We start from the raw sequence: 27,931 nt of genomic DNA on the forward strand, positions 1-27,931 counted from the left end.
AGCCTCCCAAATCTTATCTCTCTAACATTTTATTGGACAACCGCGCACAGTGCTTTTCGGTTACTTTGTCAGTGTATCCATGTATGATTACTATGGAGGAAAAAAACACATGAATAAAGAATAATAAGAACATTCTAACAGATTAAAAGTGTACACCAAAATGGTGCAATATTTACCAGCTGTAAACAAGCACTATAATAGTCACCTTTATAGAGATTACTGACAAAATAACAATAGTAATCAAATATATGTAATTATGTCACTATTTAAACTTGTAACAAAGGCTTTTATGATACTATTAGCAGTAAATGAGCAACTCCCATAAAATATGACTTAATATCACCCTGATAAGAGTTTAAGTACATATAACCATTGTTATGTGAAGAAAAACACAGTATTTTTAATATGTGACAACCTGACAGAATTTAATTACCACACCTACTTCAAACTATTAGCTGTTTCATTCAAACCTGAAAAAATAATATTTATGTGGCTATTGAGAATCATTATGATTGATGCAGCCTTTTGTGTTACTCCCTTTACAGTCACTTGCATTTGTTATTATTAACAAGGAAAAATGAAAGGGGAAATGTGTGTTTTTGTTTTGCAACAAAGCTTTTCTGATGATGACTAACTTCTTCCTTTGAACACAAAAAGCCAGTTTAACTAATGTACTTATAAATATGTTCTTGACAGTGTGAGCTAAGCAAGGAAAGGAAGAAGAAAACAAAACGCCTGTAGGACTTAAGCCAGAATTAAAAGCAACCCAGGCAAGATGAGTACATGAAAGCTGTCAGGATGGTTGTTATTCTTATTCTCAATTTCTTACAGCTTATCTGCTCTCAAGGAAGAAAAATCGTAGTTTCTTTTAACCATATCCACAAACAGATCTCACTTGAAAGGAAACACAGCAAATGATTTGGCATGAATGGGCATATTACCAATTTTCCAGCATCACTGCTGAATATTTATGTCGGTGACGAATGATGACACTGGTGAAATATTTTAACACGAAGCCTTGCCTTGTAAATCGTCTGAATGATGCTGTGTCAAAACAACACCTACCATAAATCAGAGGTTTTAGGACCAGTATTTCTTGTTCTAACATGCTACCTGCTCAGCAGAATCACTTGTGTGAACAGGCATAGATTAATGTGTGCTAAGCAAAGCCATCTTACCTTCTAACTTATAGAGCTATAATTTAACAGGTCTATTATCGTCAAGGTAATTTTGACAGTGCTGAAATATTATACTTGTTAAAAATATGCATTTAGCACTAACTCCAGTGGTCATTTGAACTGAACAGACAGATAGGTATCCTTACAATTATCTTTCTTCTCTACTGATGACTCTCTTTTTCTGGCAAGGCAGCTGTATGTTGACAATTGATTTTATAAATAGCATAGCAAGACAGTTTCTCTGATAGTGCAAAAAGCTCACCATGCTGCTTCCAATGCACTTTTCACTCATCCACAAGGTATTTATTTAGCAACTTATAGTGGATGTTAAGGAGTCCATTTCCAGGATGAAGAAACAGAACAACAGTTCAAACCCCCTACCACCCTCCGCTCCTACACAATACACATCCTAACCCCGAGTATTCTGGATTTGTGAAATCACCTAGAACCTCACTTCCCACTTGGGAAAGTTGGAAATCTTACTCCTTGGGGCAGTTCTATGTTTTTGATTCGGAAACATACAAGAAAATGTCTCTCTTAACCCCAGTGCAAACACTCCTTTTTCATGTACCTCAATGGGTACAAGGACCTTCCACCAGATGAATAAAAAGGGCAAAAGACGTTAGCACGTTTCTCTTTTTATAGTGTTTTAGCCCTAATGCAACTTGATCTATGTAGCAAAAAATAATATAAATTTGCATTTTTTTAATACTAGATGCATAAATAAGCACGCACACACACACACACACACACACACCACTGCAGAAAAGTCAGTCTTGTGAAATGAACATACTGGCCCCAGCCCAATATTAATTTTGCACTTCCCTCCGAGAATAAACAAACACATCATCTACTGACACCGGCGGCTCAGTTCTCAAAGCCAAATTAACAAATTGAAAGCAAATAAACAAATATTTGTCTGGAATTCATTACAGTCAACATACATGGCCAAGTGTTATGTCACTATAATTAGGCATGAAAAAAGAAAAAGAAAAACAAGACAACTATCCACTCATCTTGCCTGCAAAACAAAGGGTGAAATTCCAGAGACTTGATAAGAATAAAATGTCTCTGATGGCGTGGAAGAACACTGAAGAAACCGTGGTCACACGTCTCCCTAAACTCAAGTTTGACTCAGGTCATACAAATGAGCATATTCCACCCTTTAGGATTTAAAATATATCCAGTCAAGATGTCAGCAGCTGCCTATTCCAGTTAATAAGGGAGAAGGTGTCAATTAAGAAATCCAAGTAACCTTGTTTGAAATACTAAACTAGATATTCTGGGACAACACTGTGAGTAATTTTTTATAAACACAAAGAGTTTAACGTTTCAAACATAATAAACTACAACAATGCTTTTAAAATGTCTTATCAACACTACAGACTACAAAGAGCTAAGCTATAAAAATGGAATTTCCAAGAAAGCTTTCAAAGAAAACAACCAGGTTTTGCAATGAGGGGCTCTTCCACGCTATCCCTGGGATAAAGTAGATCACACTGCCCTCTAGTGCCAGACGTAAGCAACAAGCCGAATTCAGCCCATGCAAGGAAGACGCGATTTACATTTAAAACAGAAAGCATCTCTTAATTTCTGAATGACTTACTGCTGACCTGGGATTTGTGTTACCATGTATTATGGTCTGCTAGAACTGAAAAGGGGTTGCGATGACAAAGGATGACTAGGAAGAGGCACAGCCGGCAAAAGGCACAGGGACACAGACCACTCTACAAGACACTATTCAACTCAAGCTGCAATCAAAATGAGTGGGGACAGTCAGGGCAGCTGAAACTGTGCGGCTCCTTAGTGGACATACAACACTGTTACCGAAGTCCATCTCAGGAGAAAAGAATGAAAAACAGAGATGGGCGACAGCAAGGAAGGTAAGAAGGAAAAGAAAACTAGCTTTTGCCATTCGAAGGCCTCACATTAGTACATTAGTTGATTCAAATGTACCCAAATAACTAACTTATCAGGTTATGAAAGTTCAGCAGACACATTATATAGATAACAAAACTAGGTAAACTTCATGCAACCACCTCTGGGTTCAAAATGAAGAGCAACACAGTCCTTCCCGTAGCTTGGAGCAATGGCCCCTTCTTACAAATCAGCATTCTGAAATGGCTGAACTTCAGAGGAACTTTGGTACCGAGATCTCTGTGCTTCCCAATCTCCCTTGCCCTTCTTACATCCAAGTCAGTGAACCTGGGACTCAGGCAGGGCAGTCGGTGGGTGTTTCAGGACCCGGCCCTGAAGGCCGGGTTCTCTGTCTAAATGCACAGCATCCCCCACTGATTATGAGGATGCATGAGGATCTGGGAGGAAATACCAGAAGGGAGGCTACACATCTGGGGTGAGAGCACCCATGAATGAGTATCAACGTTGCTACGATCCAGATCGGGTCGCTGAGAATGTTCTGGCAGAAGCAGGAACTGGAGGTGGGCACAGAAGGGGATCTGGCAAGGCCTCCACAGACCCATGCTGGGCTGTTGTTTGGGCAGATCCTGTGGGCCCCTGCCTGGGGTTTCTGGCTTCAGTACCAGTCACCACTCAAGTCTAGCTTGCTAAAAACTAAAGACAGTCCCTAACCTACAATGGCTGGACTTAGGACTTTTCAACTTACAATTTTTCAATTTTACAATGGTGTGAAAGCTGTAAATATTCAGTAGAAGCCATAATCTGGACACTGACCTTGTACCTTTTCCCAGGCTAGCGACACACAGTACACGATGCTGGGTAACAGCAGCGAGATGGTTTTGCCCGACTGCAGGCCAATGTGAGTGTTCTGGGCACATTTAAGGAAGGTCAGGCTGAGCTCCGGTGTTTGGTAGGTTAGTCGTAGTAAATGCTTTGACTTGGGATAGTTTCAACTTACATGGGTTTATTGAATGTGATCCCATAAGTCAAGGAGCATCTTTACACACTGACAAAAGGCTTCACTGGGCCCTCCGTTTCCTAAAATCTGGGAGGTCGCCAGGACTGTGAGCTGATAGGAAACTTACTGACCCCTGGGTCTCCCTGAGAGCGTGTTTTGAATGGCCAAGTACTGTCCGGTCGGTGTGGCTCAGTGGTTGAGGGTCTACCCATGCACCGAGAGGTCGCCGGTTCGATTCTCAGTCAGGGCACATGCCTGGGTTGTGGGCCTGATCCCCAGTGGGGGGCAAACAGGAGGCGGCCACTCGATGTTCTCTCTTGTCAATGTTTCTATCTCGCTCTCGCTCTCTCCCTTCTTCTCTCTAAAAATCAATTAAAAAAATTTTTTTTGAATGGCCACATTATGCTGAGTACTTGTACACACTTCATGGAACTTAAAACTTGAGCAAATCTACCTCTCTACTCTAGAGGAGAATTTTTAAAAATATTGTATACCCATTAAAGTGCACAATGATGTCAACGATGAGGCATAAGTCATAGTTTTGGATTGTTCTTCCCATTGTAAGAAGTACAAAAATGTTATACAAATGGAAGTTTAAAACCTGCCTTATAAAAAAAGTTTTTTCTTTTGTTAAAAGCACTCTTTAATCTAGCACTCAAAGAGTAAATAATTCATGGCCCCTCAACATTTTGGGCAAAGTAGGACTATCTTTGGAGTACCTACTTGGGCTTCTATTTTCCTGAAGGAACCAAGTCCTGCCAACAGATGGAGGAGGGGAGGCGAGATAAGCGCCCCTGTGCGGCTCTGAGATTAGCAACCTCAAAGATTCCCTCGGTCCCAAGCCCTTGAATGATAAACAGACCAGCACGTGGAGAAGCCTACCCGTCTTGAACAGGACATCTGGTTAACTGCGGTCGCAAGCATTTAGAGGCGGTGATAACAGAAATTCAGTCCCATTTAACGCTCCAAACTTTATGACCGTAGTTTTCAAATTAACTGGCAGAGTGGAGCGCCTCGACAGCTGGCATGGCAGCCCAGTCCTCCCATCACTTCTAACTACAGCTGTAATAAGACTGTAGACTTGTGTGGGCCTCTGCAGTTTACAGTTCTTGGTGCTCCCCATGGTGTCTGGACTGAACGACGTTTACTGACTAACTCTGCACAGGATGCTTTCCGGAGGAGTGTTGTTTAGTCCTCACAAGGCTGGAGAAACAGGGTTACAGCCGCGGTTACTTCCATCAGAACTTCTCCTGAGGAAGTTCTGAGATGTCGTCACGGTCGAGATTCGTCGGGCACTGGCCGTCTCCTAAGCACTGTGAAACATCAACCTGTTTAATTCCCAGGATTTCTTAACAAGGTAGGTGTGAATGGCAGCCTCATTTTACAGAGGGGAAAATCCAGGCACAGAGAAATGAAGTAACGAGCACGTGAGTATTAACGTAACTATAACCAGCCATTACGTAGTAACTAGCACCAGGACCAAAGCCAGGCAGCTGGCTCTACAGTCCATACCTTTAACCACAACGACATCCTGCTTTGATATTTGCCTGCCCACCAGTAGCTACCTGCTCTGGCCCGGATCACATGGCAAGTTAACAGCCAGACCAAGGTGACTCCTGTGCTCCCTCCAACCCATCTCCCTGCAAAATAGACGAGTTCTATTATTACTATTCCTGCAAAAACAAAGCCACCCTGGGCTTCACCACAAGTCTAACCAACTGAACAGAGTGGGGATATATGCTGATGATCTAACTCTTCACAGGAACCCAGGCCAGGAGACACCTTCAGAAACAAGACAAGTCAAAGGCCTCTGGGTGGAGATATCAACCACTTGGAAACAAACCACCAGGTACATTTCTATCAAGAAACTTACTACTGACAACCCACCTGGCAGGTACAACCCAAACTCTAATATGCAACCCAAACTCTACATTAAAATTATACAGTTAATAGCTTTTATTGAAGAAGATGTTTGCATTTCACCCATCTTATGTTTCTATTAACTTTTCAGATCAGTTTAGGTAAACCCCATGGACCACGTGCAAGAGCTCTGAATTAGAAATGGATGTGCAGTGCCCAGCTCAGTGGACTGAGTGTCGTCCCATGGACTGAGAGGTCCTGGTTCAAATCCTGGTCAAGGCAGATGCTCAGGGTTGTGGACCTGAACCCCAGGAGGGGGCGTGTAGGAAGCAGCCGATCGATGTTTCTCTCTCACATTGATGTTTCTATTTCTCTCTCCCTTCCTATCTCTCTGAAAAAGCAATAAAAACATATTAAAAAAAGAGCCCTGGCCAGTTTAGTTCAGCAGTTAGAGCATCGGCCCACGGACCAATGAGTGGCAGGTTCAATTCCAGTCAAGGGCACGTACCTGGGTTGTGGTTTGTCCCCAGCCCGGGTTGTGCGGGAGGCAACCAGTCGATGTAGCTCTATCACTTCGACGTTTCTGTCTCTCCCCCTCCCTCTCACTCTATCTGATAAGTAGAAAAATATCCTCAGGTGAGGAATTAAAAAAAGAAAGAGCCCTGGCCAGTTTGGCTCAGCGGTTGAGCGTTGGTCTACGGACCAGAGAGTCCTGGGTTCAGTCCCCGCTAGGGGCACATACCACCAAATAAAATAAATAAATAAATGAAAAAGATAAAAAAGAAATGGATGTGTAGTGAAAGAAACACACAGCCTGTCTCATGTGGAGAGATTCCCTGTAAGAAGGTCCTTCCTAAAGGATGGCCCCGCTTCACACTATGTACTAACCACAGCCAGCGTTGAGGCAGCTGGTCAACTACATTTAAATATGCTTGCATTGAACGTTCGGTGTTTCATTCGCCACACAACAAATGGCTTCCTAAGTCATTCTGCAAAGTGAACGTTCATTTATCTTTCCACACACATAAATTGGAATAAAAGCTTGTATGCTCCTCTATTCAGATTTTCTCTGGTAGGAAAGCTTTTGTCAGTGGAGCTTTTTGTAGAAAATGAATCAACACGTACAGTGACTTGATTCCCAGCATCACCTCCTTTTCCAAACAATGACACGCAATCAGACAGTAAATGTGTTAATAAGACGTATTCACCAAGAACCTTGGTATCTGACTTACCTATTGGATTTCTATCAAAGAACAAGACCGGAGCTTTCAGAATGGACTCAAACATCTTGTTGTGTAAACTTTGTGAAGAATTAACAAGGACATGGAATACCAACAGAGATCTCACTATGCCGAAAATGACTGTAGCTGCAGTCAAACCTGAAACAGAGAGACATCGCTCAGCACAGGGTCTCCGCACTTCCTTCAAGGGGCTGAAGCACGTCAGGTGGTTTGTAAAGAGATCACATATTTTATCCCATTAGGATCTGCACTCTGTTAAGAGTTTAATGCATTACAAGATACATCTATAATGAAGAATATACAATAATTTTTCTCTCAAATATAAACTACATGGGAAAAAAAATCAGGTATAAATTACAATTTCATTCTGGTCTTTCCTAGTTCAATGACAAGTTCTATTGAAAACTCAGAAGAAAAATAATTATAAAAAGTACTTGATCTTCCTGTCTCCATATTCCAAATCTTACTACTACAGCATGTCCCGTGCTCTGAAACTGTGGTATGTTTTGATACCAGCATGTGATATTAACAAGGAAGAGGAAAAATAATTGGCTGTTTTCTTGTAATAAATGCACAAGTAGCTTTAAAGAATATGAAAACATCATATTAAGTTGCAAGTAGAAAAATTTCTTAAATAATTGAACTGCAAAAAAAATACAAATTATATTTTAACAATTAATTTAAATGAGAAACTAATTTCTCGCTGAGCGTTTTATAAACAAAGCATTTTTAATTTTTATTTATTTTTCTAAATCCTCACCCAAGAATATTTTTCCATTTATCTTCAGATAGAGTGGGAGGAGTGGGGAGAGAGAGAGACTGAGAGAGATACATCGACTGGTTGCCTCCCACACGACCCTGACCAGGTCAAGGGACCAAATCACAACCAAGGTACATGCCCTTGGCCAGAACCAAACCTGCAACTCTTTGGTCCATGGGCCAATGCTCTAACCACTGAGCCAACCAGGCCAGGGCAAACAAAGCATTTTAAAATGAACATCATCATTTAAATTATATATTTTATTGATGACATAAATGAATACCTACTATGCACATAAAAATGAAGACAGCTCTCCTAACATCTCTAGAACTCACAGTGCTAACTATAGGGGGACCCTGGCTGGTTTGGCTCAGCAGTTAAGAGTGTCGGCCCTAGGACCAAAGGGTCACAGGTCTGGTTCCCGCTCACGGGAACATACCTGGGTTGCAGGTTTGATCCCTGGCCCCAGTGGGTCATGCAAGAGGCAACCAATTGATGTGTCTCTCTCTCTCTTTGGAGCCCTCCCTCCCTTCCACTCTATCTAAAAATCAATTAAAAAATTTCCTCAGGTGAGGATTAACAAAATAAATAGTGACTAAATAAATAAATACAGTGGGGATGACTTCTATAATAAATATTCCATTAAGTACTTTTCCCCCCTTCAAATGACACGCCACTCTTTGTTGAACTCTGAAAGCAGGTCCTATTCCTGAATTCCCACAACAGGCATTTCCCTCAGCCCAGCACCCCACATGCGTGTATGACTCCACGGTTTCCTTTTCCTCTCGGCACCCACTGTCCACCAATCCAGAAGGTAAACGGCTCATGGGCTTAGGTTGCTTAGCATGGGGTCAATGCAATAAATACCACATTTCAGTGAGTGGGTTCTTACAACAGAACTCACTCTATCTTCCAGGGAAGTGTGCATGGGTGTTTCCTGCGGGTTATTTAACATTTCAGATGAGGATTTCCTTGAAGAAGTAAAGCTACAAACATTTTAGGCACTGCTGTGAAAACGGAGCGCTGTGTTCGTATTAGTCTGGCAAGCCAAATGTTAAATTACTCACACAGTTGGGAAGGTGATAACATTGTGATCTCAAGGTAAGAAAGAGAAGGCAGCCTAATTCCCAGATACTGGATTTCTCCCTGCTTAGCTTCTCTCTTAAGTAATTAGTGAAGCCCAAGAGATGAGCAGCCTGGTGAAGGGAGCTTTGCATACCTGCGAGGGAATAATGCTTTGATTTGGGGGGCCTTGCTGCCAGAGGATTTCATCCAAGTTCAACAAAAGCCAGGGTTTATCCAAACAGAATTGGAACAATCCGAACCAGAGGGTGGGGATCCGTTTCTAATCCCCTTTCCCATCCATATAATAATATAAGATTTAGCGAAAGCAACCTATTAGAATAGACAATAGCCACCAATTTCCAGTGGCTGGTTTTCTGAATGCTCAATCCTGGTTTAACTTCCAAAATCCAGTACAGAGCAAATTAAGAGTCTTCACTGAACCTCTTTCTTCTAGTAGACTTTAAAAATAATTATTCTAATTAATTCACAGAGTAAACGCGACTCAGACTCCTAATCTGTTAAGACATTACTGAATTACTCCTGGAAGCCTAGTTACTCACACAGGCTCATTGTGAGCACCTCATACGCTCACAGAATAGACCAAATGATCACACTTTACCTGAATAAATTCCTAAGTACCAGTTAAGATCGAGCTTTGCAGTTACATTTCCTTTTCCATTTGCAGTGACGTTCAGGGCCCTCTGTTCATTTGCCCTATGGAACAGGGAAGAAAAAAAATATTAAGCTATAGATAAAATTTATATAAATAAATTTATGAAAACAAAACCACGCATGCTCGACTTGGGGGATGTTTCACGCTGGATGACTCCCAGCTCACGGGGTCCTGTGGACGTCGACCTTATAGAAACGCAATCTGAATCACGACTGTGAATTCTCAGTTGTCTGTGGAGAGGCTGCCGAGGATCAGACATGGGTGAGACCCCGGGACAGTCACCCTCCACCAGCAAGAACGCTGATTTTTCTTCAGGGAAGCTAAGTGAGGACTGGCAGAGGAGGCTGGGAAAGGGAGGTCCACGTCGACTTTGTAGCACGCTGTGGCCAGACTAGAAACAACTCACCAGTACGACAACCACCAGTCCTGGAGAACGTAGGCAACCTAGGGGAACAACCAAACACAAACATCAAACGCTAACATCACTCACCCACTGGCAAACTCCCACTGAAATAGACCATCAAAAGGCTCCCAAAAAGGAGATGATCCTTCCAGCTCGGGCCAAGGTTGTGCCGCCCAACACCCCAAATGACAACAGGTCAAGTACGTGTATTTAACAGTTTTAAATCTTTAAAAGACATCCTTTGTCTCCCCTAGAAATTCCCTGTAATGTACACACGGCACCAGTAAGGATCACTTATTTTGATCCCCACAAATAGCACATTTCAATGCCAATCCAAGTGAACTGCAAAATGTAGTAATATAGTATAAGTAAATACAGTATAAATAGAAATGTTACTGTAAATATCAAGCTGAAGGCACAAAGCAGAACCAATGCCCCTACTTACCTGAGCTACAATGTTTACTAAAATAAGTAAAATGATGACAACCCAGTGGGCACCAGCTGTGAAGTAATTCTTGTAGGCCTTAAAACCAACTTTTCCTGCAGAACGGCTCTCCTCAGATACCGTAACCTGCACATTCTCAGTCTGGGAAGGAAAAAAGGCAGAGAGAAACATTTCAGTAACCCAAAAATTTCAAAAGTTCAACAATGCACGCTACTAGCAAAGCATGGGGAAACACGCACGTCTCAGATACTGGTAGAAGTGCAAAATGGTAATCTCCCACGGAGAAGACTGGAAATACAGCCACACCAGGGGCACATTCACCCTCAGACCCAGCTATCCCTCTTCCAGGAATCTTTAGAAATCAGGAAGAATCATTTGCATGAGGTTATCATTGTTGCGTGGCTCCGCTTAACATCGTGATTTCCAGCACATGTACAACACACCAATCTATCCAAGAAGCGTGTTCCAAAATAACAGACAAAATGATACGGAGCCGATGTATCACTCTAGACTATTTGTGTCACTCAATAATGGAAACATAAAACATAGTAGGACCTCAAAATATTAGCCAATACAGTACACTGAATTCAAACATGCAGACGGAGTAACGAGAATTTGAGTAGTAAGGGAGAGCAGGTGATCCGAATCAATCTGGTTCCTGAATTTTAGAGTGATTCCTGAGTTTCGAATGTGAGAGACTAATCTGAGTACTTGAATCATCCGGGCTCCTGGATTTGGATCGTACGGTGTGGATTTCAAGAAATACCGTGCATATTTCTGAGGGAGATCTAGTGCACTTCTGTACTTCTGTCTGGAGGACTGAACAGCGGTTCTCAACCTGTGGGTCACGATCCCTTTGGGGGTGGAACGACCCTTTCACGGGGGTTGCCTAAGACATAACAGTAACAAAATTACAGTTATGAAGTAGCAATGAAATTAGTTTTATGGTTGGGGGTCACCACAACATGAGGAATTGTATTAAAGGGTCATGGCATTAGGAAGGTTGAGAACCACTGACTTAGAATGTATTACAGATTCACATAAACCAAAGATGTCCTTGGTTGTACTGGCCACTGGGGACTCAAAAATAGCTAAGATGTGGCTCTCGATCTTAAAGTGAAGAAAGGAAGACGGGAAATAACTCTGAGGGGTCCACCCTGTGCCAGGTCCTCTGCACATGCTACTCCTGGCCTATCGAAACCATCTGACAACAGGGCAAAACAATACCATCAGTCACCCTCGGTGCCAGAACATTTCAACATACAAGAAAAGTAGCTGATTTAAGGTGTGTCAAGGCAGGATGCAGTCTGAAGGGTCTTCAAATTAAGCCTCTGGGTGCAAGAGAGAAGCCTGGGACCACCACAGCAAGTAGGATTTACTTGTGATAAAGTCAAGAGTTCTAATATCACGCAGTGCGAGCCACACAGACCTAGAAATGTATACAGTACCCTCACTACTGATGTCCACGAGAGTCTCCATCCCACATCCAAAGGAGAACCCACGCAGGCTTACTCCCTTCATTCCGGGTTCATTCTACAAAGTCCCTGGATTAAGACCTTGGAACCTTAGGGTCTACTTTGGGACAAATGGAGATGTCAGGAGCAGAGCAGAATGAAGATCCACGAGACCACAAAAATCAGACAGAACCAGGGCATGTTGCAAGATGTGAGAAACTTACAGCTTGGCTCTCTGGGGCGCCATCTTTCAACGAGGGTCTAGAAGACTGTTGAGACCAAACCGAAGACTCTGAGAAGGTCCGCTGCCTCAGCGTGGGACTTCCTGAAGTGGAAGCTTGTTCAGCCTCCTCATTTTCCTTCTTCAAAAGGGAACCAAAATCCACCCCAGATTTCAGAAACTCAGTGTAAGTCCCCTTTTGCACCATTTTACCCTAAAATAAAAATAAAAAATTTGAGAGAAATACATTTGCATTTGATAATACTAATCCAATGTAATACTAATCTAGAAAAGTTCTAGGGTCTTCAATTATGATTTTCATAAGAAAATTATCCTTAGGTTTGGAATTCTGGTTGACAAATCTAATTCAACTCGACATCGAACTGAGTTGCACCCTCTGCTAAAGGCTATTTTGGGTGCTGGGCGACAGAAAGGAAATGGATAGTTGTGTGTTAACAGTGGAGGTCACGGACACGGTTACCATGGTCATGTAAGGAAGCCAGGAGTCTAGATGTGGGTGGGAGCATCAGTAGTCTTTTTAGATGACATGGAATTTGAGATAAGTCTCATGGAACAAGCAGAATTTAAAAGAACAGAGTCACCCTGGCTGGCTTGGCTCAGCGGTTAGAGCATCAGCCCTTAGACAGAAGGGTCGAGGTTCAATCCCCAGCCTGGTCAGGGTCATGCAGGAGGCAACCAATCAATGTGTCTCTCTCACACCAATGTTTCTCTCTCTCCCTTTCTCCCTCCCTCCCTTCTACTCTCTCTAAAAATCAATGGGAAAATAATCTCAGGTGAGGATTAACAAAAATTAAAAATAAGAGTCCATGGGGGAGGATATTTCAGGTAAAAGAAAAGTTAAGACTGACACAGGTGAGCACCAGCACTCTGCAGAGGTGAAAGTCACTCCGCAGATCTTCGAGCCCACTGTCAGTGCCACGTGCCGTGGGGACCACCCTGGACACAGAACCCACGAGCTGCATCTTCATGTCTTTCCTCTAAAACTGCCCCTCCAACTCAGGGAGTTCCCAACTGAAATGTCAATATTCCATGTGTTAACTTAATTAAACAAGGAGGTGACCACACTGAGGTGGCTCTAATGTCTTAGTAGCCTGTGGAAGGAAACCAAAACCTAACCCCAAGTCACTGCACCCGTCGGAGGAAACGACACCTGAGCACAAGTGCAAGCAGACACAAGGATGCCCGAACCGGGCCACTGCCCGGGTTAGAGCCACTCAAATAATATGTGTTGAACACTTGTGACACCTCATCACACAGTTTCCCTTCCTTACAAAGTTATATAAAATAATGTGCAGAGGTTTTCACTATTTTCTCACCCTGTGGAACAAGACGCTGATTAACTCAGTGCTAAACAAAATATCAGGCAAAATCGCAAGACGCAAAGCCAATCAAAGAAGGGCGGCCCTGGTTAAGGCAGGTTGGGAGGGCCCAGCCCCCCGGGTACGCTCTCATCCGGTCCCCCTGGTGGTCCTCGAGAAAAACCCAGCAAAGCTTTCGGGAACTGTTTGATACTGCAGAGTCAGAAAATTATTCATGATATACCGTGTCTTGTTCCACTTGGGAGGCAAAATTCATACATATTATTTAATGAAATTACCGCTTTCTACTTAGTATCTGTGAGGTGCACAAGGAAACAGCTAGTGGTGTAGAGATAGCAGTTTTCCTCAGCAGCCGAGCACTGACAATCCCGGGAGTGCTGGGGGCAGCCGACCCCTCTCTGCTGTGAGAGAGGGACCCAGGGAACAGTAAGGACGAACCCAACTCGTCCAGGGGTGCTCACCAGTGGATAACTGCTTTGATAGTGTTAATGTTGGGGGTGAGGTCTTCAAAAGAAGCAATAAGGGAACCCCTAAAACATCTAGGGACCAGCTCACTAGGTTTTCTCCTGCCCTGATTTTCCGCTCACAGTACTGCCACCACTCGGGTGATATACCACCCTAGATTCACCCCTCCACCCACAAACTTTGTTGTTCTCAAGTTGGAGGAATCTGCGCTCCTTCTCCCTGCCGGAGTCGCGAAGAGTCAACACATGGCACCGCCTTGTGAACCCTTTCCGAGGGCGGCAATCCCGGGCCTGTTGGCACAGACGAGGGTTAACGATGAAGGTGCTCAGGCACCATGGCCAACAAGCCAGGAAGTGACGCGTCAACCGCTGAGCCGTAAATGTTCTCACCAACCTTCACCCCACCAACCATGCTGGCTGTTGTGGGTGGAATGGTGGCCCCCAAAATATATGTTCAAGCCCTAAACATGATACCTGTGAATGTGACCTCGTTTGGAAATAGGGTCTTTGTAGATGTAATCAAGTTAAGAGGAGGTCATACTGGAGTAGGGTGAGCCCTGACTCCAACGTGACGAATGGCCTTATGTAGGAGAGAGAAAGAGACTCAGACAGACACAGGGACCACACCGTGGGACAACGCAGTCAGAGTCGGAAGAGCTGCAGCTGCAAGTGAGAAGGCCGAGGATGGCCACCCGAAGAGGGAAGAGCAGGGAAGGATCCTCCCCCGAGCCTTCGGTGACGCCAGGGCCAGGCCAGCACCTTGGCTTTGAACTGCAGCCTCCAGGATGGCGAGAGTCAATTTCTGTTTTAAGCCACCAGTCTGTGGTCCTTTGTTGTGGCAACTCTAGAAACTGGGGCAACACCAGCCTAAGCCCATCCTTCTGACTTCCGAACTTCACTGCGACTTCTTGTTTCTGCTGCTGCCCCTCCAGTGACCAGCAGGAGGGTCTTTTAAGGTCTCACACCAGACCACACACCGCTCTGCGCTGGACCACACTGGCTTGCTTGGCATTCCGGGCCAGCTGCCTGCTGCTCTCGGCCCATCCCCGCTCGCTCGGCCTCAGCCGTTCCTTCCAGGTCAGCTCCTTCCTCAGCACCCTGCCTCTGGAATCCCTGCTACAGAAGCCCTCCCCCGGTGGCGCCATGGCAAGCACCTTCATGTCACTCGGGTCCGTAAGGCACCACCTCCTGGGGAGGCAGTCATGACATCAGCCCCCGCCCTCTATCATATCTCTCCCCACAGGATGGAAGCCCCATGATGGCGGGGACTTACCTGTCTTACAGGTGCACAGGTTCTCACGTGTATCGGGCCTGCAGACCCTGTGCAGTGAGACCAGCAACCAACTACACCGGGAGCGAGGGGGCCTCTAACCAGGGGGTGCTCAGCGATCCAGCTATGCCTCTGATATTAATGGACGACACTCTTTGAGGAAACTGCGTTTAACAATCAAATGCATACAAACAAGTTTTCATATCGCTAATTTCCAAAATACACACTTGGACTTAAATCACGAAAAAGGGAAACAAAAAGTTCTAAATATAACTTAATAAGCAAGGTAGCGATTTTATATATACCTTAGGGTATATGGTTTGGGCTTAATAGTAACATTTCTGTGTGTCTTTGGATTCATCCTCAGAGGCATGGACAGAAGCCGAAAAGAAAGGGATGAAAAACTGAGGAGGCGGAGGAGCGAGTGCACCAGGAGAGTGACCGGCAGGGAGGCCCGAGAGCCGGCAAGCTCGAGACTCTAGGATTACTTACATCTTTCAATATCAGAATCTGACTTGCAGCTTTTAGGTATTGCAACTGGTGAGTCACTAAGACTGTGATCTTCTCATACAAGGTCTGACAAATACACCTATAAATGTAAGAGGTACAGTATGCAAAAACACATTATTGGGTGCTCCAAACTGAAAGGCGTACATCTTGAAAACATAAGGAGACAAAGACAACACAGTAGTCAAAGATCTAAATACAAATTAACTACAAATATAAATCAAGAAAGCCAACTGGAGCCTCAAATTCACCAGCAGCAAACTTGAGTCTAGCTCTGCAAAGTCTAAGCAGCAGCCCAGTGCAGGAGGCGGCTCCTGCTAAGTGCTGTTCCCTCCCCCAAACTCAGCTTCACAAGTATGTATATCCTTCACACTGAAACCCAACTGAGCAATACCAAGATTCCAAAACCTGACTGAGCTGAAATACTAATTATTTTATCGCTGCGTGGGAACAGGGAAGAGAGGGCTATGAGATATAAAAATGTGTATGTTTTTCTTAGTTTCCTGGGTGACTATGATTTACAGTGTACATATCACTCAAAAGAAAAAAGCCTTAGATTCTCAGTAACCTTTGCCAGGGTGCATTCCTTAGACACTTCTTCCTTAAATAATAGTAGATGGAAAATAAACGCTGGTGCAGCCCTGATGGGTCCCTACAACATCCCCAGTCCCGTCTGGGAAGCACGTCTTCTTCTGTTAGGACTGAAAACCTGCCAAATGTGAAAATGGACAGACCCCAAGTGGCCCAAATCGCAGTGGAACTCACCCAGCAGCTCAGAGGACAGGGCAGTTCTCTTAGCGGAGACCACGTCAGTATTCAACCTCAGAGTGTGTTGTCTGCTTTTACAATAACCCCTCAAAGTGCTCCTGCGTGTAAATGCAGACCCCCTGGCACTCAGCCCCAGCTGCATCCCACAGCGGTCTGCAAGCCCTCTGGGTAAGCGAGCGGCTGGGAACAGGCCCCAGCGGCCAGGCAGGGCTCTGGGCACACACTCTGGTTGCCCGAGTCACACACTGAGCAAACTGCAGGCTCATGGCTGGGTGGGTCAGATCAAGGGTCCTGGAGGCACCCGGACCACAGTTCAAACCCCTGCCCTGCTCTACCTCAACAATGTCAGGCGAGCTGCTAAACCTCGCTGAACCTCAGTTTCTTAATCTCAAAATAAGGCTACTATCAACTCATAGACATGCTCTGAGAAATAAAAGCACTAATCTGCTTAGAAAACCTTAGCTCCATTCTCCACTCTCCCTGTAACCCGTAAGTGGCCATCTGCTTTGGAGCCAGGATAGGAAAGTCCTGAGGGGACACTTCTGAGACTGGGCCTGTATCCAGAAGCAAGACTTGGGATATAGCCCTGGCCGGTGCTCAGTGGTTAGAGCACCTTGCCTGAGGTCTCGGGTGGGTGCCTGGGCATTTCAACCCCGGCCCTGGGCAAGGCTGTACGGGAGGCAACCAACTGATGTCTCTCTCTCGGTTTCACTGTCTCTCTCCCTTCTTTCCTTTCACGCTATCTAAAAGATCAATGGAAAAATACCCTCAGGTGAGGATTAACAAAAAAAGGAGAAAAACAAAGACCTGAGATACAGATGTATATACAGTACTATCACTCCATTCTTTAAGCTTTTAATGGAATTATTTCACTTTAATTCAAAATTACCTGCCATGATCCCCGAAGGTGGATGTTAATCAGATCTGCTATGTTTGAAATGGGTCAACCGAAAGTTTATGAATGTTTTCTTCCTGATATTCCATCATCAATGAGGTAATGTAATTACACTAATATTATCAGTTGATGGCTTTACATTTTTCCTAAATTATGCTTTTTATTAAAAAGAGTAAAAATTTCCAAGTGAGGCCATAAGAAAATGACTGATTCAGCAATGGGTTAACTCTTACCCTAGGTAAGGGCTGTTTGAAAAGGTATCACATACCGTGGTGGTGATACAGATAAGACAGAGTCACAACCTTCATTCATTCAATCAACAGACAATTGCTGAGAGGCCAGGCCCTAGTCTAAGTGCTAAGGATGCATCCAGTGGTCGAGCCAACAGGCCCCACTCTGAATCACACAGAGGGAGGCACTAAAGGAGTAAAGAACATGCACTGCAGGGTCGTGACATGTGCTACCAAGAAAAAGCCAGGTGCAGGTTGCTCTCTCAGCTGCAGGTGACATGTGAGCCATGCGAACATCTGGGGGAACATCGCAGAAGGTGCAGCAGGAGCCGTGGTTCTGGGACAGAAACATGCTGTGCAAAGGCACCGTCACACGGTCACAGTTCAGTGGCAGGTGGGGGACGTATAATGGTGAAGTCCAACCCACTGAGGGCTGTGGGAAGACAGGAGGCACACACTTCCCCTGCAGGGACAGGAGGGACAGGAAGAAAGGTGGCGGCAGTGTCCTCCATCTTTCTTCTTTGCCCTGGCTTGCTGCCCCATGGCTCCTGGACAGAGGGTACAGTGTCTGTACGGACAGACAGATATGAGAAAGGGCTCACCTCATTCGGGGCATCCCACAAAAGCCGTCAGGGCTGGAATAGGTACCAAGGCTGTGTGAGGAGATGCTGGAAAGGCGAACGGGGGCAGGATAAAGAACCTTGTTCGCCATGTCAGGACTTTGAGCCGCATCCTGAACAAGAAGGCGGGTCAGTGGAGGCCGGAGACAGGAGGGTGAACAGAGAGAGCAGCAGTGTGGGAGACCTGATCAGCACAGAACCGAAGAGCTCACTATGCAGGAGGTGGGGGTGTGGTGACATGGGGCTTTCTAAAGTACGACAGGGACCCGTGGCTAAAACCAGATCCGACGGACATCGTTAATCTAGGGGTCCCTCACCTTCTGTGTGTGCCAGAGTCCACGTGACGATTACCACATAAAGTTGTAAAACTCACAAACTTTAATAACCTTGGGTATATATCTATGACTGAAGTAAACAGTTAATGGCAAGTAGAAGTGTAATTCATTCACTTTTAATACAAAACACTTCACATTACTAAGCTTCAACACAACCGCCATCTTTCGTAGCGTATTGTTCAATCCAATTTTCTAACTCATTGAGGACATTCTCCAGCTGCTGCTGAGTGATTTTCTAAATTGCATTCGTGCTCCCTGCCCTGGGTTTCCCCAAGGAATGTGGTTCTGATTAGCAAACAACAATTTTAACAAGCTTGCCTCTATCAAGTGTATATCCAAAGTCATTAAACCCGAAAGGTGCGAGAGGACTTGATAAATACCTGTGCTGGGAGAACTTGGGAGAGCTCTCGTGATAAGCACACTGATACTTCGCAGTGAAAACCGCCCCCCTCCTTGCCCTGGCCGGTTTGGCTCAGCGGTTAGAGCGTCGGCCTGCGGTGCAGAGAGACCTGGGTTCGGTTCCCGCTAAGGGCACGGACCTCGGTTGCAGTTTGTGCCTGGGCCTGGTTGGTCGTGCGGGTGGCAGCCACTCGATGTGTCCCTTTCACATTGTTTCTCTCTCTCTCTCTCTCTCTTCCTCTGTTTCCCTCCCACTCTACCTGAACAAAAAATGGAAAAATGTCCTCAAGTAGGATGGATAGATAGATAGATAGATAGATAGATAGATAGATAAGGAAACCCCTCCTCTCCCCGCCTAGTGACGAACGCAGTGGCCAGCAGAAACTGTTCCTGACACTGTTCTCGAAGGGATGGAGAGAGAGTGTGTGCAGGCACACAAGTCGAGGTGACAGACATGGGTTCAAGGTGGGGTCTTGGGAACAGGGAAGCGGAGCTACTGTAGATGCCGCCGAGGATGGGGGACTGGGGAATCTCTGTGTCGGCACCCGTGTCCTGCCACTGAACTCAGTACAAGCCACAAGGCACCTCTCTGCCCAAGGGGAAATTCATCAGGCCACAGTCAGGATGGCGTGGGGGCAAGAGGTCAGATCTGGTAGCTGGAGGCCATGCCAAGGTCAGCTGGCCCTGCTCTGGCCATTCTGAGAACTTCAGGGCACTCAGCACTTCTTTTATTGTGATAACATTTACGTAGAATAAAATTGACCATTTTAACCATCACCTCCATCCCTCTCCAGAACTTTTCATCACTCTAGAACTAAGCACATTTTACATACACACTCTGGTGGGACAATGTTAGGGGACCCAATCAGCGACCCATGCTGAGTGGATGACCTCAAATTCCAGCTCCTCGGGTCCCAGCCCAGGGCTGGCTCGCAGTCTCACTCGCACACTGCTGACTCTGCTGACTCTGAATCTCTGCAGTTCCCTGCTTAGGACCTGTTGTGAATGAACTGTACTCACCCCACGTTCTCACGTGGATGCCTTCGCCTCCTCTACCTTAGAATCTGGTCATAGGACTGTTGAAGCCTTACTCTGCTACGAAGCAAATCATTCTTAACTCCTGGACTTTACTAAGTACTTCCAACCTACAGAATACGCCTAAGCCAAAAAGGTCTTTCCACGGAAGACCAACGGTGGTACTGAAAATGTCACTTCTAATGCTCCAAAAACAATGGTGGATGGAAAGAACTGGTAATCAAGTACCTGGTTGCTGAGTCCCACCTTAGATTTAAACCCCATGCATGGTCTTTCCTGTTCCTGGGTCCGGATCCATCAACAGTGTCTTGGTTATCAAGTGCGAGAGAGAGAGTGTGTGTGTGTGTGTGTGTGTGTGTGTGTGTGTGTGTGTGTGAGAAGCATGTACTCCTCTTGCCTCCACCCACTGTAAGTACCTCCTGTCTTTTCACATCTTGCCCTCGTGTTATGCAAACCTTCTCTACCATGGCTCTCCTGTGGAGGGAAGGGAGGGGAAAGAGGTACGTCCAAGCAGGAAGAGCTGAAGCATCTGAGGCACAAAGGCTTCACTCCACAGGATTCTTGGGAAGCAGAAATGACACAAAACACAAGCAAACTCACAGCTGGAACAAGTGTCTGCCGACCTCTGCATCCACGGCACTGAGGGGATCGTCCAGAAGGTAGATGTCCGCGTCCTGATACACTGCTCTAGAAAACGTGAAGAAATATCAGACGGAAGCACGCGTCAAGCTCCCTGGATCTCATCCCTGAATCACGACAGCGCTCAACCATTCCGATGCCGCTCATTCCACGAGTCCACAGACTGCTCTGGGACGCGTGCTTCACACCACACCCGCCGCGGTGAGCGGGATCTGCGTGGTCACCGTCGCCAGAAGCAGCATGAGAGGCACCTGCAGAATGACAACCCAAATGACATTTACCTTGCCAGGTTAACCCGGGCTTTCTGCCCTCCGCTCAGCGTGGTCCCCCGATCTCCTATCACAGTTAGGTCTCCATCCTCCAAAAGCTCCAAATCCTATATAGACAGAGAAAGAAGAAAAGAAAAAAAAAAGACATAAAATGTGTTCTCCCACTGTCATCCTAAACTCTTAGCATTAGTCTTCATACGCAAATGTGACCAATAGCAATGGATATATTTCAAAGTGACTAAACTGTAAACTTGAACCTTTCAAAACACCTCTCAGGACATTCTGTTGGACTTCATCCTGCAGTGTTTCAGTGTGTATGCCTTCGACCACTTTAACAGATATTTAGTGAACATCACCTCTACCAGGTGTTGTTGTGAGCACAATGAATTCAGCACAGTGAAGAAAACAGTCTCTAGTCTCCACAGTGAGACTGACAACGTGAAAAAGTATCATGGGTGCAAGTACTAAGTGCTAAGAAGAAAGACGTTTAGCTTGGAGGGACAGAGAGTGAAGGAGGGACCCTCCATCTTACAGGGGGTCGGAAAGGCTGTGATCAGAGGGGGTTTAAGCAGATAGATACCTGCTGGAGGGCAGAATCAGCCTGCACAGATCTGGATAAATGTGATGCATGTGGGGAAGTGAGCGAGTGCAAAGGCCACGAGGCAGGTGCACATCCAACGTGTTCAGAGACTAGCAAAGAGGCCAGGAGCGGAGGAGCAGAGCACGGGGGGAGGGGCCACGGATCCACCCTGAATGGAAGGGGAGAGGGGCCCGGGGAGGACTGACATGACCTGCATTAGGTTTTTTAAAAAATCACGCCTTCCCCTTTGTGGGAAACAGACTGCGGCAAAGGGGCAGGGAAGGCAGGACACAGGTGACGAGGCTACTGCAATAATCTAGGCGAGAGAGGACAGTGGCAGGGACCGAAGTGGGAACAGTGGAAATGAAGAAAAAGTGTCCCGATCTGAACACATTCGGAGGCTAGAGCCTGGACATGCTGATGGAGTGGGTGTGGGCTGCAACAGAAGAGCTGAGGAGTACTTGTTTCTGGCACAGAAAGGGGAAGCACGGGGCCGGCATTTACTGAGAGGAGGAAGATGAGGAACGCAGGTCCAGGGGATAAAAATCAAGGTTTCGGTCTTGGGCAAGCTGAGATTCCTTCTGGTGAGGACAGGCCGCGGCTGGCTATGCAAGGCTGGAGGGCTGCGCTGGAGGCACAGGTGTGAGACCAGGGGACGCATCGTAGCTTGTAAAGGCACAGAACCTATTTTATCAGGAAATAAGTGTGTCTTAACCAGCCATTGTGCTGAGCCCAGTCTCAGTTCCCCACCTGCAGGGAAGGGATGACACCTGACCCATGTTTTCACAGTGGTATTTAAGGCACAGTGACAGAGTGACAGACAAGATCTGTACAAGAAAGAAAAGCAGAAAGAGCCATCTGGGCAGGAAAAAGCCAAAGTGTGTTCTGGGGATACTGAGCGGATCATTTGGGCTAAGTCGATGCTGGTTCCATGCAAGTCAGGAAAAACTCAAAGCTAAGAAAAATAAGAAGCTTTGATTTGAGAATCTGGGAATCTATCAAAAGTTATATTTGAGTAGTATTTTAAGAAATAATGGACAAATCACAGTACCCAGAAAAAAAAGATGAAAAGAACATCCTCAAAATGACAGGATAACAATCAGGTTTGAATTACACATTCTATTAGAAAATTTTCAATTAGATTACCCAAAATTATCACTAGGTAGATCCCGGCATACACAAGCAGAGTTTGGGGAGTCTGTTGGTTTTCTACTGAACCTCTCGCGCTTCGACCTAGGGTGCACAGCGACACCTCTCTGCAGATGCAGCCTTCGCCTCTTTGTCTCCACTTGGGCACATTTGGGGCAGAAAGCAAGCAGCACACGGACATCTCCATGGTAAACAAGTCCTTTATCTCCCTAAGTTTCATGTCCTCTCCTACAAAATGTGCTGCAGAAACAAGAATTACTGAACTCAAGGGCACCGTGGGAATCAAAAGAGTAAGTGTACAAACAGCCTCTACAAATGGAAAAAGGACACGAATTCAACTTTGCTATTGGTGACTGACACACACTGTCTGATCAAACCGACAGTGGGACCTCATGCACATTCTGATTCCGTGTGAATCACAATATACGAAGCACACCACCAAAAGAAGAAGCGAAAAAGAGTGTCACAATCATAGCCCACTCCCTGGCAGCTCACAGAGACACACAGGCACACCGAGTCTCCGCACGCTCGAAGCTCAGCTGGACCACATCAAAGGAAAGGCAGCAAGAGCTCAATCATGCACGTTCATGACCGTTTCATACTACTTCTTTCTTGACCTAAGAAGTTAGTACCATCTCTTGCTTTGGGTTTTCATAAAAAGCAAACAAACAAACAAAAACAACGAGCAATTTTAAGGTAGGGACCCAGCTTTCTGGGAAACACACACACACACAAACACACAGAGGAGTTTACTTGACCTCTGTTTCACTGTTGACAATCCTTGCAAAGTGTTGTTGGTTTTTACGTCACATTTGCTTTCCTTCCCAGAAGACCATCAGGTTGTAGCACAGCAATCTTAGCCTTTTTCTAGAAAGGGCACTTAAAACCCACTCCTTCATTTACCAGAGTTAGGAAATCAGAAATGGGCTCTCTCTGAGTCCGGTAGACGAACTTCGAGTGGTTTGTTGACTCTGCAAACCATTTACAGACAAGCCTCCAATGGGAAGAACATTTAAAAGACTCTGAAGGAACACCCGAGCCAGACTAATTTCCTAACCATGTTCGTCTGATTTGGTCAGAGCAGAGACTTTTCAACCACTGTGCTGCAAGAATTTTTAAAACATGCGGCACCTGACTATTTAATCAGGGGCACTGACCTCTCTCCCCTTAGATTGTCAAATAGAAAAATGACAACAACCAACACAGTAGCTGTCCAGTGTGAATGAATCAAAATTGTACCTTTTTTTTTTTTTTTGTCAGTTCAGCAAAAAAAATCTAATGTGTTTTTTTTGGTGTGCCACAGAATTTTAGTAATTAGTTTATGTGTGCAATGAGATGAAAAAGGTGGAAAATTGCTGGGTTAGAGGGAAAAGCCTGAGTTGACCATATATTACGATTCCTCCCAGGGACAGAAAGGTACTCTTACATTACCTCTAAGTTAAATTTAACCAATTATTTCACCTACAGCAGCTTTTCCAGAAAGTCAGACAAACCAGAGGAAAGCCAGGACATGGCTATGCTGGTTTGACGCTGTTGAGCCAGAAACATGTCTAGGGCCTTTTAGTGACGGTAGAGACTCACAGGAGAAAGGGCACTGAGCAGACTGTCGAAACAGTTCCGAGGGCCAGAAGTGAGGCTCTGGTCAAACAGCAGGGGTCCGACGAGCCTTTGATCACAGCCCTTCCTCCCCTGGGAACTGCCCGCCTATCACGCCTTCAGTAGCCTGCCCGTCTCTCCAGGCCCAGCTCAAACACCCTTCCAGGAAACCATGCCTGAGCTTCCCCATGAGAAGGTCATCTTTCTACTGTGTTCCTAAGACTTTGTTTATATTTCTCAGGAAGGACCCGTCTATTCTGCTGCACAACCTGTATGCATACACACGGCTCCTCTCCCCGCCAGTCGGCTCCTGGATGGTAAGACCGATGTGCCAAGCACTGTTCTGGATGCCTTATCCTGACTGTCTCCAATCCTCACAACAAGCTGTAGAGTGAGTACAGCCAGGCCTCTGCATCTGTGGGTTTCATACCTGCAGACTGAACCAATCCTGGAAGGAAAACAGAATTTTCCAAACACAGTTGGAAATCTACGGATGCGCAGGGCCAACTGTACACAATGCTACACCATTTTATGGAAGGGACTTGAGCATCCATGGATTTTGACATCTGAGGGAGGTCCTGGAACCAATCCCCCACAGATACTGAGGAACCACTGTATTAGACCCATTTCACAGATGAGGAAACTGAGACAAAGTGAGAGCGCATATGGCCGGAGGGCTGTCAGCTGTTAAATGGAACGGCTGACGTCTGAACCACGCTCATCTCAAGTCACAGCCTTGTGCTCTTTCTTTCCCAACATGCTGCCCTCCGTGGTTACTGAGAAATATATCTGAAATGAAGGCAATACTCAAATAACTCAAGACTCGAAGTCCTCTATATCTAGGCATGGAGGCATCAATAAACTCCATGTTTAAATTATCCGCATGTATCCCTTCTGTACTCATGGTTTTTTATTTCCTATTATATCACAGACAAGTGATAGAGTTATCCCAGTTGAGAGATACAAAAATAAAGATATAACAATAATCATTCTAATTATTAAATCAATCTGAAATGAAAACTTCCAAGCTGGCAGGAGTGTAGGCACCCCAGAGGGGTTTGTAAAGGCAAGTGATTCCATGTGGGAAAATATTAAACTAGAAGGTATCCGTGCGGTACCTTTAAATATGTATTGCCTAAAAGTTTTCAAAAGTCTTCAAGTGGTAAAAGACCATATGCAGACAAGTTTCACAGAATATCCTGCTTATGGCCCGGCCACACACTTCTTGTTGACTGTGTAGTGTACTATGCGTAGAACACCTAGATGATATCAACTCAGATACAAGAAGTTCCATAACACACTTAGATACCTTCTTTCTAACATGTCATATTTTATTATATGATTTTACCCAAAAATAGCTGTTCTTACCATTAAGAGCTTTTTTTTAAAAAAAAAACTGCACTTAAAAAAATTTTTTTTTCCTTTCTTGATTTTACAGAGAGAGAAGTGAGAGGGAGAGATAGGAGCATCAATGAGAGAGAACATCGATTGGCCGCCTCCTGCATGCCCCCAACTGGAGATCGGGCCCACAACCGGGGCAGGTGGCCTGACTGGGAATCGAACCAGCGACCTCTTGGTGCATGGGTCAACACTCAACTGCTGAGCCACACTGGCCGGACAAGAGCTAATGTGTTTTAATGATCAGAAAGACAACGTCCTGCAAGGAAAGAGCCAGATACTGGCCTACGTCTTTGGAGTCTGATCTGGACGTTCGGAGTTGAACTCGATTGAGGTAAGAAGATGCCCGAGATCTGTTTTTTCCACATCCCACCTTCATCAACCACCCAGTTTCTAAAATAGTTCTTCCTTATATACTTCCACAATTAAGAGGCCGCGTGGCACTGTGGGAAAGCACAGAGTCTAGCCGCGCCAAAACAGATCTGACCCTGCGCTGCGAATGTTTAGGTGAGTCATTTCATCTATCTAAACCTCAGTTTTACCAACTACAAAACGAGGTGGGGACATCAAAGACACAGGCAAAATATTAAATACTCATACATCTTTGTGTGAGAGAGAGAAGATTAGCGCGTGGACTCAATAAAGGGAGCTATTGTTATTACTACTTTACATTTGTTTTCCCTCTTTTCTTATATAGTGTATATACTGCTTAATAAAAATCTAGCTCATGAAGCTAACTTGATGTCATTTCTCAAATCACATAAGCTCTCATTAACAATAACCCAGGAAAAAGAAATAAAGGACAATTAAACAAGCAATTATGTTTTATCCACATCATCGTAAAATGCTACTCACCTGACACAAGCTATGATGTTCAAGCCATTGTTCAAGCAAAATTACTATTTGCTCACAAAGCCAGTTTGGAGTTCAACACCATCCCTTTGAACACCTGTCTCCGCCTTCTCCACACAGCATAAAAGGACAGTCGGTGTCCAGACTGCCCTGGACAGACCCCAGGGACAGCCCTGGAACGCTAGTATTCACTGACTTTTATAATCCAAAGCGAGTAACAGTATTTATCAGTATTTTATGTTTTGCTAAATTATATCCTCCTACCAGGTAAGTTCGGTTTTCATCATCTGATCACTAATTTTATTTATATCTCAATGAACAATTCAACATTTCATCCTGCCCTTTTCTGCAAAGCTCAGTGTTGTTTCTGAAAACAATCTCTCCCCCCTAGTGAAATGACACAGTATTAAGAAGAAATTTTAAATCCTTCTGTTTCCTTTAAACAAATTACAAGCCAAAAACGAAGTGGAGAGGAAAACCTATAGAACGAAAGAGACCCAGGAGACGAACCAACCAAGTGCAATGGGCAGACCCTATGTGGTATCTGATTCAAACCAACAGTTAACAAGATTTCTTACTGAGACAATGAAATGTAAGTAATGACAAGAACACTGATGATATTTAGAAATTTGTGTCATTTTTTAGGTGTGATAATGTGATAGCATTTTTTTTCCAAAGGCTCTCCTATGTTTTAGAGATAACAAATGAAATATTTACAGATGAACTAATATGAGGTCTAGGATCTGTTGCAGATGATTTGGGTTGGGGGTGGGGCTAGCAATACAGATACAAGAAGATGGGTCACCAGCTGATCCTGGCTGAAGCAGGGGAACAGGTACATGAGAGTTCATTGCATTATTCTCCCTACTTTTGCAAAATTTTACAACTGTCCATTTTAAAAAGGTTAAAAGTGAATAAAACTTCACAAAACCAAGCAATACCAAAGGAAAAAAGCGTTCTGTGAATGTCATTATCAGGACAGGATTAAAACAGTAGCCATCCGTGCATATGTATTTATCCTGAAGATCAGCAAAAAGTATTAAATAACATTCAAATATCTTTCACGTTAAAAACTTTTAACAAACCTTGCAGATTAAGCCAACACTTAATTATTATGATGTGAAATTCTAAGTAGATCAACTCAAAAGTCATTACTCACCTTTGTCAAAGCACAAGCCTTTATTACTTTTTCATATCGCTCCTTTTCATATTTCTTCCCAAATAAAATATTGCTCCTCACAGTTCCTGAAAACACCCAGGGCTGCTGAGCAACATATGCGATCCTTCCATGCACAGTGACCAGCCCCTGGCTCGGGGACAGTTCCCCCAGCACGGCACTTAACAGCGATGACTGAAACAGATCGCAAACAAACTCGTGTTACGGGCAACACTCCCACTGAACGAGCCACTG

General features: G+C 44.8%; 1 protein-coding gene and 1 long non-coding RNA gene across 24 annotated transcripts in view; one reads left to right on the top strand and one right to left on the bottom strand.

Moving 5' to 3' along the window:
* Positions 1-27,931, bottom strand: part of ABCC4 (ATP binding cassette subfamily C member 4) — a 275,943-nt gene that overhangs the window by 138,762 nt on the left and 109,250 nt on the right. For all 22 annotated transcript variants that reach the window (XR_004958001.1, XR_004957999.1, XR_004957998.1 and 19 more), the window contains 9 exons: positions 27,680-27,871; positions 20,958-21,052; positions 20,638-20,724; positions 15,741-15,837; positions 12,179-12,388; positions 10,501-10,641; positions 10,059-10,096; positions 9,599-9,693; positions 7,146-7,292 (listed from right to left, as the gene is read on the bottom strand). Coding sequence is in view for 16 of the 22 variants with exons in the window: in XM_036249556.1 (XP_036105449.1) it covers positions 7,146-7,292; positions 9,599-9,693; positions 10,059-10,096; positions 10,501-10,641; positions 12,179-12,388; positions 15,741-15,837; positions 20,638-20,724; positions 20,958-21,052; positions 27,680-27,871 (1,102 nt within the window). In the remaining 6 variants the exon portion in view is untranslated. The remainder of the gene's footprint in view (positions 1-7,145; positions 7,293-9,598; positions 9,694-10,058; positions 10,097-10,500; positions 10,642-12,178; positions 12,389-15,740; positions 15,838-20,637; positions 20,725-20,957; positions 21,053-27,679; positions 27,872-27,931) is intronic.
* Positions 4,901-6,306, top strand: LOC118622233. Of its 2 annotated transcripts, none has more exons than XR_004958003.1 (3): positions 4,901-5,410; positions 5,816-5,947; positions 6,065-6,306. It is a non-coding gene; the product is annotated as an uncharacterized LOC118622233 (long non-coding RNA). The 2 variants fall into 2 exon arrangements; XR_004958002.1 differs by having other exon boundaries at positions 5,816-5,902.

Source organism: Molossus molossus, unplaced genomic scaffold (genome assembly GCF_014108415.1).
Source record: "Molossus molossus isolate mMolMol1 unplaced genomic scaffold, mMolMol1.p scaffold_m16_p_9, whole genome shotgun sequence".
In the NCBI taxonomy this organism is placed as follows: Eukaryota; Metazoa; Chordata; class Mammalia; order Chiroptera; family Molossidae; genus Molossus; species Molossus molossus.